This window comes from Ambystoma mexicanum, chromosome 7p, assembly GCF_040938575.1.
Source record: "Ambystoma mexicanum isolate Mex_15411 chromosome 7p, UKY_AmexF1_1, whole genome shotgun sequence".
NCBI lineage: Eukaryota > Metazoa > Chordata > Amphibia > Caudata > Ambystomatidae > Ambystoma > Ambystoma mexicanum.
In genome coordinates, this window is record NC_090939.1 from 962,995,023 (window position 1) to 963,010,114 (window position 15,092).

Here is a 15,092-nt window from a genome sequence, read left to right on the forward strand (position 1 = left end):
TCCATGGAAGCTGCACAATCCAGTGCTGAGGGACCCAGTAGTGTGCCATGAGATGGGTGAGGTAATAGCCAATTATCATCAGGAAAACAGTAACTTGGGTCCTATACTAGAGAACGGCAACAAACCCGGCTGAACCTTGAGAAGGAGGGTCAAACAGGCTGAGCAGGAACACAAAAGGACGGGATATATAGGCTTGAAGCTCTTCTTCAAAATTCTGGCCAGCCACATGATGGAGGTTCTCCCTAGGATCATAGATAGTGACCAGACAGGGTTCATTATAGGCCGCAGCACCCCTGATAACATGAGGCGGGTCTGTGATTTACTGGAGTTGAAGCAACTCTTGGGGGCGGATGGAGGCTCTTGTTGCTGGACTCCCATAAAGCCTTTGACAGGGTGGGCTGGGGTTACCTCCTGAGGGGTCGGGGGTTCTCGAACATTATGGGTTTGGTCCGGGGTTTATCACATGGGCTATCGGAACCAATGGACCCCTCTCTGTTAATGGACGACTGTCATCCAGTTCGCCAGTAAACAGGGGCACAAGGCAGCGCTGCCCAATATCCCCACTGATGTGTGCACTGAGTATGGAGCCACTTGCCTGCCTTATTAGAGCCAATGCAGTTATAGAGGGGATTGGGGTAGTAAGCTATAAGGTCTCTCTCTACGCAGATGACGTCCTGCGTAGAGAGCGACTCTACAAAACTCGTACACCTCATTGACTGAACTATTATTGGAACTAGCTGATTTTGGTTGGTTCTCTGGATTCAAAATTAACTTTGACAAGTCGCATGAGATGGATTTTTCCTTGAGACCCCAACAGCAAAACAAAAAGGTGATGGCTGGAAGGTTTTCATTTAATCATAACCACGGGCACAGCACTGGGCAACCCTCCAGACCATTGTTTTTCAGCCTGCCGAGCCATTACAAAAGGGGAAAAACCATATGCAAATCGGGCTTTGTCCTACCCCAAAAGGGGCAGTCCAGCCCGAACTGCTAGGTCACATCCCTTCTGCATGAGACCACAAGCATCCCCTGACATGTTTCAGTCATCCGTGAGTAGTAGCTTGGGTCTCTTGGACTGGCAGACTCGGGACCCACGTCTGGGCATACCCGTCCCACTCAGGGTGCCTCGAGACCCCAAGACAGGTCTCCGATTGGAGCTCTGGCTCCAATACAATGGTCCTGGGATTCCATCCCAAACTCAGCTGTACGTCTCCCCAGTAGGATTTCAGAGGTTTTTTGTTGTAATTTCCTGCCTCTGTTCCAGGAGTTGTCTGATGCTTTAATTAGATGGGGCCGGCAGGAAATATCCTGGTTTGGCAGGATCACTATCTTATTCCCTCGGTTACTTTATCTTTGTCTAGCGCTGCCTGTTCGGATCCCTGATTTGGAGCTTCGTACACTTCAGGGCAGGATTCTCAAATTCATATGGGGTAACAAGCGGGCAAGAATTTCCAGGAGGGTGTTAATACCCACAGGGGTGGGTGGCCTAGCAGTCCCTGACATATTCCGCTATATCGTAGCAGTGCAGGTTTTGCATGTTGTCACCTGGGCTGACACCAGTATGCAACCGAAATGGAAAATAATTGAGCAAGCCCATTCTGCAGTGGGGTCGATTCATCTCCCATACATAGAGAAAAGATGCCTGACATTGGACTGAGGAGTTTCACTTTTAACTACAACTAGGAACACTCTTTACTATATGAGGAGGGCACTCCGAAGATGGGGCGTGGCTCTGGGGGATGGACCCACTGGCACCTGTCTTGAACAACTCGGTCTTTCAACAAGGGTGTGATAGGAGATTTGAGGCATGGGTAATTGGTGGGTTGGTGACCCTGCAGAAAATATGGAGGGATGGGTGCCCACTGACCTTAGTGATTGAGGAATTGTCTTAAAGATTTGAAGGATTGTTGGCGCATGCTACATATTGAGCTGCATGTCCATTTGTACACTGGACAGTTTGTTAGGACAAAGGGAACATTTGGTTGAAAGTTTGGGAATTTCTTTTTATAAGTGTTTCTTTTGCCATAATGGTGTCTCCTACCACTTCATAGCCTCACCCATTATTGTCTATGGTAATTGTGTTTATTTGCTCCTGTTTATAAGCCTCTTCTTTGAAATATGGTTCTGTGCTGCTGGTGTGAAATCATTCACCTTCACAAAAGTTTGAAACTTTGTCTATATTGACATTGTGCATGTTTAGAAGTACTTTTTGTAGTTTATTGATTCATTTAGTTTGTGGTTTTATTCTGTTTAAAATTAGTATAAACAAGTTTTTCTTTAGTAGAAATGCGCTATCAATTTTAGCTTCGAGGATTTGTTTACTGCTGTAGTTTTTAAGCGTAGAACGTGGCTTTAGATTTTTTTATGAGATTGTTGAAAACTCTACGGTGGAAATCTTTTTTGTAAAATTGATTTTCTTGAATGTTTTACTGTGGCAACGTTAACATTGGTAGATCTAGTATTAGGTTCATCTTTAGGTCTCCTTTCATTTCTACATCTTTTTTTACTTTTATTTTTTGAAAGAGATGGCTTACTATTTTTAGTGCTGACTGGTTTCCTTCATTGGGTGTGGTTAGTAGCTGTTCTGGTTGAATGTGTAAATTGCTTTAGAGGTTGATGACTAAGTGGCTTGTTCTTATTTTTATCTGCTCTACATTTTCTTTGTTTTCTACGGAGTTGGTTTTTAGTAGGCATTCTGTTGTGTCTGTTGGGAAAAAAGAGTGTGTTTCAAAGGTGTGGAATGTTTTAGCATGCATTGTATAAAAATAGTGGGTGTGTGGCTGTTATTGTAGAGATGAAGAGTGTTGTGCGATTGTCTATTGGGATGATAGTTGTGGTTGGGAAGGTTGTAAGAGTAGGAAGCTGTATAGGTATGAGGGTTGTGTTGGTGTAATGGAAAAGGATTGCGGAAGAGTGTGTACGTGTGATAATGTGTGTTAGTAATTTGGAATGCAATGCATGTGAACGTTTTTGGGCTCAAATTCAGGATTTGAGGTGGATAGGGGTATAGAAGAATAAAGAAATCAAACTGGTATAGAAGTTGATGGGAGATGGTTGTGTTAGGCAGTAGGGAATTGGTGGTGTATTTAATAACGAGCAATGTTCAGATGGGATTAAGATGAGTGTGAATAGTGCAATAGAATGAGTAATGGCCTAAAGTATTATTTTCCACTCAAACCTATTGTATTTCACTAATATTTAGTGAAAGTACATTGTTTAAATTACAGAGATATATATGCTATATTAATGTACTTACTTTGTAGGACGTGAAGAGCTTTGTTCGGTAGCTGTCTTTGTCAGTCTTCTTTTTTCCTGTAATTGTAAAACAGTTAGTTGGTATACGTGGCAATGGTGTAGTAGTTTTATTAAGAGAGGTTGTTCTTTATTAAGGTAGGTGTAGTTGTTGGAAAAAGAGTGAATAAAGTTGTGTTATGGGTGGAGTAGTGGAACAGTTGCACTTTGACAAGTACTTTCTGGCGATTTATAAGCAACAGGATACAAATTGACTTGTAAAAAAGATGCATATGTAGGTCATTTTTGCAGCACAGGGAAGTTTCTTCTAGAGCTAATCTGTAATGAAATTGGCTGTACAGCAAAGTTGGTTTTGTGTAAAAATGCATGAAAAATGTATGTTTTTACGGTAAGGCAATTGTTGTGCTGATGCTTTTAATATGAAAAGTGCAGTATTTGTGGTGCAATGTATTTTTTATGCATTGCAGTGTTTTTAAAGAGTAGGGAAACTGTGGCCTAGAGGTAATGCGATGGGAGTTTCTAGTTGGAGCAGTGTAGGTTGTTAGTATATGGTGTCTTATAGTAGTGGTTGGAACAGACTAGTACTTTGTATGGAAGGAGAAGTGCTGCATATAGGTTGGCAGTATACACATATGTGTGAGCAGGTGGAGAATGGTGGCACTATAAGGGATATGATGCGGAAGGTTGAAAAGTATAACATTTATACGTAAGGAAAAATGCTGTGTTTTAAAAATGTTTGAGTATTTTGTTGAAAGTAAAAAAAATACATATGTTCATTTACAGCAGCACTGTTTGTAACTTTTTTCTACAAAGGAGGGAAATGCAGTTGCAGAAGATCTGTAGTACACTTAAGTGGCAGTTGGTGCGTTGAAGTGCAATATGTTGGCAGTACATGTAAGTAACTGCCACCTGATTTGAGCAGGTGCAGAATGTTGCTATACATGGCATTTGATAGCAGTGGTTAAATAAAGTAATGTTTATTGAGATGCTTATTACAGGGTAAGTGGCAGCAACCCTGCATATATATTTAAAGAGGTGTTAATACATTTTTAAATATACGCATACCTGTACTATGTCTTGTTAGCTGTAGATATTGCTGAATCTGCCAATAGAAATCTTGGAGAGTTTCACAGCAGTTTTTGATGCAGGAGGCTGTAACTGACAGACATGTACTTTGAGTTGAAACGTACATGTAAAGTGTTGAACTGAGGTGATAGGGTGAGTTTTTGGATGTGATTGGTGGATGGATATGTGACTGTTTGAAAGTAGCCAATGAGGGAATGTTGCAAACATAAAGATAAAAAGGGTAGAAGGGCTGCGCTGTGCGATGGTGTCCGGACATCCACGATAATCTACGGATCTGCATGTGCCATCTGGGTCTTTTAAGGATGCCTGGCATGGAAATAGAACTGCAGAGACCGTGGACAAACGCAAACCTCTGTGGACACAGGGGGATTAACCAATTAGGTTTCGTGGTTGTAGAGGAGTAGTTGAAGCGCTAGAGGGTAGGAAGTGTTTTCTTACTTGTGTAAAGTTGTGCAAAGATGTCTATAAAGAGGCAGTGTGTGTGAATGGTGGGAAATTCATGGATCCATTGGTTAAAGTTTACACAGAGCAATGTGGAATCTCTTTCAATCTTGGATTAGAAGAATTAGAATCCTCTTGGCATGGAGTTTGAGGATTAAAGTCGGTGGAATTGTTACTGTTTTTCGTGAGTATGGTAAAGTTTAAACATCCAGACATCATTATAGTGCATTGTGGAGGCAACAGTTTGGGCTATGTGACTGGAATATCCTTGCAGTTTGCCTCTGAGGTCTGCATGCGAGCTAGCGCTTTACAAAAGTCAAATAGAGTAGAATGAAGGATGCATTAAAAATTCATAGAACTGTTTCCAGCTTCGAAGATAATGTTTTCATGCATGCCTCAAAGGCAAATGTGGAAACGTTCCAACTTGTTTTATCGACAGATCGAAAAAGGCAGGCGGAATGTAAATAAAGTTGTATGTGCTTTTTTACATGATGTAGGAATGGCTTCTTTCCGCAATGAGAATATAAAGTTTGATGGAGTAAATATTTAACACATGTTGGAAATTAGATTTTTTTTTTAAATATTCAGAATGCCTTAAAGTTTTTGTGAAAAAAATGAAAGTGGAACATGTAAAATATGCAGTGAAGCATTGAAAATAGCTTGAACACATAGAAAGCAAAAACAAAAGAAAAATGCATTGCAGTTTTTGTAAAAGTTATAAAAACAACCAAGTACAGTAGAGTATTTGTCAGTACAGTTTGTAAAACCTCAAAAAGGTTATTTTGAGAGTCACCATTGTGAAACAAATAAAAGTAAATTAAGTTTAAATCACCGCCCCCAATGCTCTGAGAAGTCTGTGGAATAAATATGGCAACATAATGCTAAAGGAAATGTTGGAGAATCTTATTGAATCTAACTAATTTAATGAAAGTAGAGGAGTTTATGGGATTACTTGTCTTAGTTCTATTTTTTAACTGTAAAAGTCGGCTCCCAATGGAACCTTTCTATTGTTTTTATTTTTTTGTATTTTTCTTTTTGTATTTTTGATTTTGGTTTTCTTTTTCCATTTTTGTTTTCTTTTTTTCTTTTCCCTGGTGGTAGAGGCAAGGAGGGAAGGTGGGGGAGGGAATGGAGGGAAGGGTAACCAACCACTGATAAGGAGGGGACAGATGGACAGAGGAATATCTTGGGCCTGACCTTATATCTAAGGTAGGGGGCAGTGCTTCTCGTGCTCCCTGACAGCAGCCTCAAAGGCACTTCGAAGGTGCCCCCCCACCCCCTGCAGAGGATTGCCTCGCAGTACATGCAGATAACTTTTGTCCTAGAAAGGAAAGGATCAACAGCCTCTTGTATGGCCTGTAAGGCAGCAGTAGTGTGTGTGGTGGCAGGAGCAGTTGAGGAAGATGGGGTAGAGCATGAGAGGAGGTAAGCATACTCCCTGAGAAAGGAACAGCCTTTCTCAGAGCACCCGGGTGGAATTTGCGGGTGTGGCGGCGGGTGTGGTGGCGCATCGAGGTAGTAGCAAAGGAGTACTGACCATGTTTTCCGTGTGACTTCACACTGGGTGTATTTGACACGGGCAGCCTGAGCCTTTGGTACCCTCCTATGGTGGTTAAAGAAAACCCCACACCCATGATTCCTTGCGGGTGTTCGTGTAATAGGTACCTCCTCTACGTCCTCTTTGTCTTCGTCTCCCTCTCCCTCTTCCTCCTCCTTTGGTTCAGTGACCATGTTCCCCTGTCCATGCCCTCTTGGAGGTATGGGTTGTCACATGCATGAATCCGTGTGGTTTCAAAGCTGGTTTTAGGCAGGGCTAGTGGAAGTGGGTCAAATATTGAGACAGGGTAGATTTGTAGACATATTGGCATGAGAGAGTACTCCATATGGGAAAACTGTTGGTCCTTGTAATTGAAGGGAGTTCTATTGCAAATGAGATGGAATTAGACTACTGTGATACATTTGACAAGAGTTTTAACTAGCATTGAATTGACACTCTGGTAACAAGGGCTTCATATCGGGAATGTATAGTAGCATAGTGAAACTCTAGTTTGTGACTTGAGAAACAAATGGGAGCACAATCTGTGATTCCCTATTTCTGAAGAATTATGGGTGCTTATGTAGGAGGAAGCTAGCAAAATGTCTGTTACCACTCAATATATGCATGCAATCAAGCTGCTTCATAGGTGGCAGTTCCCTTTCTGGGAGGTTGTCGAGGATGTTTTGTGGAGTCTCGTAGATGTTGGAGAGGATGTGTGGAAAGGGGAACTTATTTCCCTGGTTGGTGGTCCTGCAAGCACATTCCAGCTGGAGCTGTGGTTTTGGGTGAGCGGTTCAAGGGGTTGCTTGGATCCTTTCTCCTATGTTGCTTCTATTTGGATTTTGTGTTAAGGGTTTCCCTTTATTTTCCCTTGGTAGTATGTCTCAGCGTTTGTTTTTAGCAGCAAGAGCTTGTTTAGCTTAGTTATAAAAGTGGTCCTCTTTCGCCAACAAAGAGGTAATGGCTTCAGAAAGTACTGGATCTTTCTCAAATGAAGAAAACGAGTATGGCCGCAAATTGGCATGGAGTACATTAGAATTTTACGCACATTAGATTTACCCAGATTATGTAGTGCAGGAAAATAGCAGTTGTAGCAAGTTCTGGGAAGAATGTTATTGACTTTCCATCCACCTGTGGATAGGCCTGAGTTTTCTTTCTTCAAGGGAGTGAGTGGGGGGGAGGAAGGAACACATAGGGGAATTAGTTAGGGTTCAGTTGTGTACTTAGAGAGTGGAAATGGAAAGGTGGGGAGAATTTGTTCAACTCTGTTTTGATAAAAGGGCCACAACACATCTGTATTGGTATTTCTCTGTGTATGGTTGGTTCTGTTTAAAATTGTTATGATTCCTATAGATTTTCAGAAAATGTTAATACTGATCCATTTTAGAAAGTGCACTGTAACTAAGACTACTTTTTTCCTAGCAAAGTCATTCAAACTAATTATTTCTACAGCTTTAATACAGTTAACATTTTTGTATTGTTACTGTTTTTAGATATTTAATGCAAAAACAGCAGAGCTGCTTAGTCATCATCAAGTGGAAATAAAGCAGCAGTTTCCAAAAGAAGGGTATGTCTTCTAATTTCTCCTGTTGAATGTTTCTACTGCTCTTGTTTTACAACTGTATTACTGCATACATTATGAGGTTCTGCTAACTCCGAGATTGTAATTATTCATTTTTAATATTTCTATTTGCATGAGTTGCACATGGGGGGCTGCATGCATCCCCTTCCCTGTATGACAAAAGTAATGTGGACTATGGATGGTCAAAACACGTGAGACCATACGTTTGTTTCATTTATGGGTTTTTGTGATGTATATGTATTTTATAGTGCACTTCACAATGGTTTGTAAAGGAGGGTGCAAATGAGAAATACGATGTGAAGGGCATTGGTCATGTGCCATACGTTATCAATTAAAAAGGCTTAATGTTGGGTGAACTGACAAAATCTTCTTCGTGATTGGTAGGTTATTGTGCTGATCAGTTTCACACATCTGACCAGCAGGATAAGCATAGGCGCTTAGTTTAAGAATGAGTGACTAAAAGCTAGATATATTAGCTGCCAGGGAAGGGGAAAACCCAGTGGTTTGCAGCTTTACATGCCATAGGTCTATGTGGAAAGTGTCTGTCTTTAGCCCTCAGTTAAACTGAACAATGTCTTCAAGTAGTAGAGTCCAATAATCAAAAAGAAATTATTTATTGGTAGCCAAAGTGGGTCTAAAATTGATTTAGGCTTCACAACCATCTTATTGAAAATGAAACCCCCGGGCCCAGAAGGCAGAGCGATGATGGGAGAGCATTGTATCCATTATTATGCTAGTTCTACAGGCCTGTACATTTGGCAGAGGAGCATACAATATTGAGTAATTGTATATGTGTTTGTATAAAACTTTATTCAGCAATAGTGCCATAAAAGCAAGAAAGTGTAGACCAAATTACCAGATAAATACATATACCAAACTCACAATTAATAGGAAATATGATAGAAATAGTTATCCCAACACAGTGGGTAAGAACATGTTAAAATAGATAATAAAAAATGTATTGGCGCATCGTTAAAAAGATGTATAATAATAGATAAGGAGTAAATTCATTAAGACCATGTAATACATCAGGATTCAGGCCACTTTGATCTTTTCAGCCATGCTCGAAACACATATCTCCAGACAAAAAAACTACATTTAGGTCATCAGTATTTGTGCATAGGTCCAATTCAGAACAAATCGTCCTAACATTGTTTAGACTGAATAATGGAGTTAGGTATAGAGATCTATAGTCCTTGTATCTCACACAAAACAATAAGAAGTGTATAGTGGACACCTATGCAACCACACAAACCAGGCATTGTAGTTGGATAAAAGGACGGTAAGCATATCCTGGGGTTATCCTGTCCAAATATTGTTAAAAAAAACAGTACTTATTTCAAGGTACAGGCGACCAGTGCTCCTGTTCTGACAGGCCTGTCTCATACAGTGGATTATAGCATCAATACATGCCCTTTTGACCAACAGTTTGGGTTAACCCTGAAGGAATAACTCCAGGCACCAGAGAGCTGACTGGTCCTACCTCAAAAACCCCAAACGGGCAAACTTGAACCAAGGTAATGAGCCAGATCCAGTCATGTGTTAAGATGGATTTCTGAACTCTGTCCTGGAGGGGCAGAGGTTCAGAAGGCCGGCCTAGTTTCTTGGAACAGGGTAACCTCTGGACAAGCCAGACCAATCAGGGTAGCGTTCGTGGCGGTCAAGACTAGCTCTCAAGAGGGCTGAGGGTGACTGAAAGCCCACAATGAGCACACAAAGCAAGGACACTTACAAATTACTCCAAGCAGGTGTTATATTAAAAATATAGACACATTTATTACAAGGCCTTTGTAACATTGACCGTAGCGAGAAATCACAATGAAACTCAAGTAAACCAACACATCACAATCAAATACAATATATTTATACAAATACAAACGAGTTAGATGCACGAAATGTGTAGACCACCTAGATGGGGAGGAAAACAGGCAGTGCGAATAATAGTTAGACCCAGTCCGCCTTCAGAGGCACCTAACTAAAAGGAAGTCCGAGCCCTACGAAGAGTGGAGCCTTGTGCTCAAAAGTACCTGCACACGCTGGTGCCAACGGGCAAAGGGGAGTCTCTTCGAGGGAATCAGGCAGATTAGTTCGATGAACAAATGAAGATGAACAGAGCTCCGCGACTCAAGCGCAGCCTCCACTGTGGGCAGAAGCAGAGCGCGAGTACGGAAAGGCGTGCTGTTTGACACAGCGGGGAAAAGCTATGGGCTACTGCAAGAGGGCGACCAGTTCCTAGCGATGCTACTCACCGGTCCCCGATGCAGGCAGACCCAGGCTTCTCCGCGTCAGTTTCAGTGCCTGCAGGTTCAGATACGAGCAGGGGACGTCCCGGCGTCGTGTAGATTCCGTGGCAGCAGAAGTTAGAGTTGAGGATGTCCCAAACGCAGTGAACCCGCACAGTTTGTTACACACGGCCGCTCCGTTGCCCTGCTGTGGTATTTCAGCCCAATGTACACTGCTGACTTCAGACCTGGGAATGCCAAGTGTACGAATCGTGTGAGAGTGGCAAGGACTCGTAATACAACACAACCTGACGGCGGTTACAGAGCAAGACTCCTGGGTAGGCTGGTCAGTGTGCTGGATGGCCCAGAGACACTTCCGAAGGCTTATGTGCAGGAGATGGTGAAGATGCCGAGAATAGTTGTTCCCACTATTCCAAGGGGTCGAAGTACCAGTACAGGCCTTCTCTTCCGATCAGAGGTAGCAAGGGTTTCACAAAGCGACAGCAGTGCAGAGGAGCAGTCCTTCAGCGGGTCACCAGCGATTCCTCGGTTCAGCCTCGTAGTTGCAGGATACTTGGCTCCTGTATTCCTTTGTTCGTGAGAACTCAGGAGATCGACATGGTAGTGGTGTTTCCAGCCTCCTCTTATCCACGGTTCCCTTCATGCCAAAACAGAGGGGACCCAATAGGAGATCTGTTCACAAAACACTCACACCATACGTGGACCTATCACGGACCACGGTGGTCCCAGGCATTCACGACACACTACACTCTCTGGCACCCGGATGTGTATTGGGACCAGACATCCCAGTCCACATCCTGGAGGCACACACAAGGCCTGTAGAAGCCCACGAAAGCATCTGTGTTTCGCGGGAAAGTACATGCCCAAATAAGGAAGGCCCCGGGTCGGCTCGACCTGGGGAAGGTGAAGGGGGCAAGACGGTCAGCGGGCAGCACAAAGAGCCTCGTGGTCTGGCCATTTTGGAAGCCAGGCCACCATTTTGGGTTAAGCGCGAGAAACGCGCTTAAACAGCCAAAAGGAGCTCAAAAACACAAAGAAACAATCGCTGCCACCAGTCCCGTCCGTGATTCACTTGCACCGTTCATTAACAATCCAAAGAGAGTATCTAGGGTCTGTAGAAGACTAGAGACCCAAGAGAGCAGTAACTTAGCTTACAGTGCCCTCTTGTGCCATGTTGCGCGAAAGCTGCAACATGATAAAAGAACTACGGAAAACAACGTTTCCCGGTACTGACTGTCTTAAGGGCTTGTCAGTTTCCCCGTAAGAATGGAGCGAAAGCCCAGAGGAGTGCGGCAGAAGGCTGCACTTGGCTGGCAAAGTCTAGATCACGGTGAAAACAGCAAAAAGTTTAGGGGTTGCCACATGTAAGGAAAATTACCCACAATTAAGAAATCTTTCCTAACATCATGCTTAACAAGATTGCCAGGGCATCTGTATATTTCCGCAGTTTCGGAGTAGTCCAAATCTGTACCCAGTACACCAACAGTTTGGTTGCTAAGACCTCAGAGATCGGGTAGAGGTTGCATTCCCAGCATAGGCTTGCCAGAGGTCCACTGCGGAGTTGCATCAACACTGCTCTCAAAAGGTTGTTCTCAGTGATACAGATGGACGGAGACTTCAGGCCCAGCAGATCCAGCGGGAGGGCAGGAGCCCGTCCCTCCCTGCCGACAAGCTTATCCACAGCAGAGCTTCCATCCAAGGAAGCTGCAATCAGAGGCTGCTTTTTACCTCCAGTGCCCATGTGCACTCCTGATCAACCCACAATGCCTGCCTCAGGAAAGCAGTTTTTGCCGCTCCATGAGGCAGATTCAAGAAAATCAGCGATTCTACAGCGTAATCAGTTGATTGCTGTGATTCCCCCTCGAGGCCCATGCCTTCAGATGGCCGCTGCAGTGTTTTGTTTATAGGTTGCTAAGCAACATTGGTTTCAAGCTGCCGCCCGCTCCCATTGGCCACGAACATTGTTTTATCCCGGCTTGCATTACCGGAAGGCGAAGCCGGACTTTCCCATCAAAGGCCCTCCATTTAAGGCTAACTCCTGTCTGAGCCTGTCTACACCGGCCACGCCGGCCTGCCACTCCGCCTTATGTCCAAGAGAACTGTAAGTAAACTGTGACTCGCCCTAACTTGCCGCAAATACCCACTTTATCCTATCACCTGCAGCATCCAATGCCCTCTCTCTGTGCAATCTGCAAAGGTCTTGCTGCCTCCCATTGAGACTGGCACTCGCTTCCCCAACAAACACTGACCTGTAAGCCTCGTTGCTGCCCATGAACGTCCCTCGTTCGGTCCTTCTTGCCTAACCTATTCTGCGCACCAGCACGCTGCATGCTCTAGCCTCAATGGCACCGCTACTGTCTCTGCATTGGACTACATGGAACTGCCTTATTTTGCATTACCTAACTGTATTCAACATGCTCCAGTAATAACTGCACTGTCACTATCTCCATTTGCAAATGTTAGTCGCTTCACTATGCACGCATGCTCATCTACACTGTAACATAGCGATGTTGTCTTTAACATTCCATGTCGTTTAGCTGCACTTATCTCAGGAAGCACTGTGCTAACATTAATTGCTATTCTCTCACTATCTGTTCTGCCGAAACAATATACCTCCTTTATGACTTTTTGATCACAGTATCCAAGATCCAACCACGGTATTACTTAGATGAAATGCATGTGACTCGGCAGCTGACTGACTATTCCAATAGCATGTGACATACTGCACCACTTTCCTAGAGTGATCACTGCTCATCCTTAGCGCTCTGCCTACTACTATAAACGGTGCTACATTATGATGCCGCCCATTTGATTATTCACTTAGAGCTAGCTTTTGCACAATACCTTGCGCTTTACCTATCTATTTGCTTGTACGCTCACCTACTATACTGCATATCAATATAATCACTGCCATTTCTTGTCTTCCAACTGTTTGCCAGAAAAACTTGTGCTGTACCTATTGCATTTTGTTTTTAAACTCACTGCAGACTGTCTGCTAGCACCACCTGCTTTACCATTAACTAGCACTTTAGTATTACCCACTTACCTGCATTTTTACATTCATATCTGCCCTAGTATCAATTCCTGTCACACACAGCAATATCATCTTTATTTCTCTGTCTGTGCAACCCTAGTCATGAAGTCTGCTCTGTCTAAAACTGTGACTAATTTAATGTTCATCTGCCTCTTCAGCACCATTCCTCATCTAAATCCTAAGGTGCCCACTCCAGCCATACCATCCCCATTTCTGAGTGGTATCATAACCTTGGCTTACATGACCTTTAGGCCCCCCTTTTTGAGAACTCCTACCACCTTCCAGCCAAATCAGGCCAACCTACTTCCTGCCACCTCTTTCCCACACAGAAGGAAACTCCTTTGATCAATGAAGACAGTATACCTGCATCTGATCTAATAACACCAGTCCAATGGATCCAGCGCTTGGCTAGCAGACCCAAACCTAACCAACCGTATGCCACAAGTTGGAGAAATCACAGACTAGGTTCTAGACTCGCTACTCTCTCCTCTACCTCTACTGTAGGGAATTCTCAGCCTCTAGTCAAACCAGGCACAGCAACCAAACACCTAAGCCTAATCTTGAGCCTGGTCCCTCGTCCCTTCCCCGCAAATGTACAGCCAACAACATGACTAAAGAAACACATAAAATTAAAGGAGCACTCATTAATGCCAAATCACTAGTAGCCCATGCTACAGAAATTGCTGACATTATTATGGCCAACCAATTAGATTTCCTAGCCGTCACAGAGACGTGGCTCCACAAAGCAGCGGGCCCAGCCCTTTCACTAGCTGTCCCAGAAAACTTTAGCTTTCTGCCCCTCAGCTCACTATTCAACAGGGCAGGAGCCCTGCAACAGCAAAACTCCTCTTCCCTTGGTGCCGGCGTCACACTATGCTGCAGGAGCAGCTGGGTTTACACTCCTCACAGCCGAACGATCCCCGCTCTGCGTGCTACTGAGTCAACATCCAGTCTCCTGGGCAAGCCATGAGGTGCACTGAGGCACCGTGGCCAAGCAATCTGTGCCCCATTGCCTGATTACACATCTTTGTTTCACTCTCCTACCTGATCTACAAGCCATCCACCTCACCGCAAGATAGCCGCCATCCCCAACAGAAGCCGGCCCATCACGCCTAAGGCACTCTGAGCCAAAGGCCCCTTCCTGTCTGCCCCTGTCCGCACCTGTGCTACGGCGCAGGACGCTGCTCCGCAGCTATCTTCTCACCACGCTTTACCGTAGGAGCTATCCAGTTCTCAGACTATCAAGGGCTCCTCTCCGCTATAATTCTGGTAAGACTTTTGCGGCATAAATGCTGCTGATCATTAGGTAGCCCAGCACGTCCGCATTCACCAGGTATCCGTGCCTCCACTACTTCCCAAAAACATTCCGGTACTACTCATTCACGGAGCTAACATTCACCAATCATTTATACACACTAATTGTAGAAGCTACACTACCAACGTGGTACATCATATCTGCACTCCTGTCGGTCACGTGCTTACCCTACGGCACCCGCAAATGCTCTGTCTTGTGCCTTCATATAATCCTGTTAACCACTTTGCAACAAGACTTGCACGTCCATAACACTCCCACCCCACTCCAAGTGCTTGATACTTGAGTTGGCAATGGTGATTAATTGTCGGAACCGCCCCGGCACCTATTGTTTACTACTCTGCACATGTACCTGTCGGCCATTTTTGAGTAATGCCTTTGGAATAACTTGCTTGCTAATTTGCACATGTATCTGTCGGCCACATCTGATTAATGCCTTTGGAGTAATTATATCGCCACCACTACTAGCAACGGTATTTGCTCGCCATTCTCGGATTTGTGCCCGTGCACTAACTGCACTACCACTGTGAACTGTCACTAACCCGCTATTCTTGACAAGCTCACCCTTGCCAATGAGCGTCGGCTCTATACCATACCTACTGTCA

At 44.0% G+C, this 15,092-nt stretch overlaps 1 protein-coding gene across 5 annotated transcripts in view; it reads left to right on the top strand.

Annotated features, from left to right (window-relative positions):
- Window positions 1-15,092, top strand: part of GK (glycerol kinase) — a 2,191,429-nt gene that overhangs the window by 97,463 nt on the left and 2,078,874 nt on the right. For all 5 annotated transcript variants that reach the window (XM_069637310.1, XM_069637305.1, XM_069637306.1 and 2 more), the window contains one exon: window positions 7,810-7,883. Coding sequence is in view for 2 of the 5 variants with exons in the window: in XM_069637305.1 (XP_069493406.1) it covers window positions 7,810-7,883 (74 nt within the window). In the remaining 3 variants the exon portion in view is untranslated. The remainder of the gene's footprint in view (window positions 1-7,809; window positions 7,884-15,092) is intronic.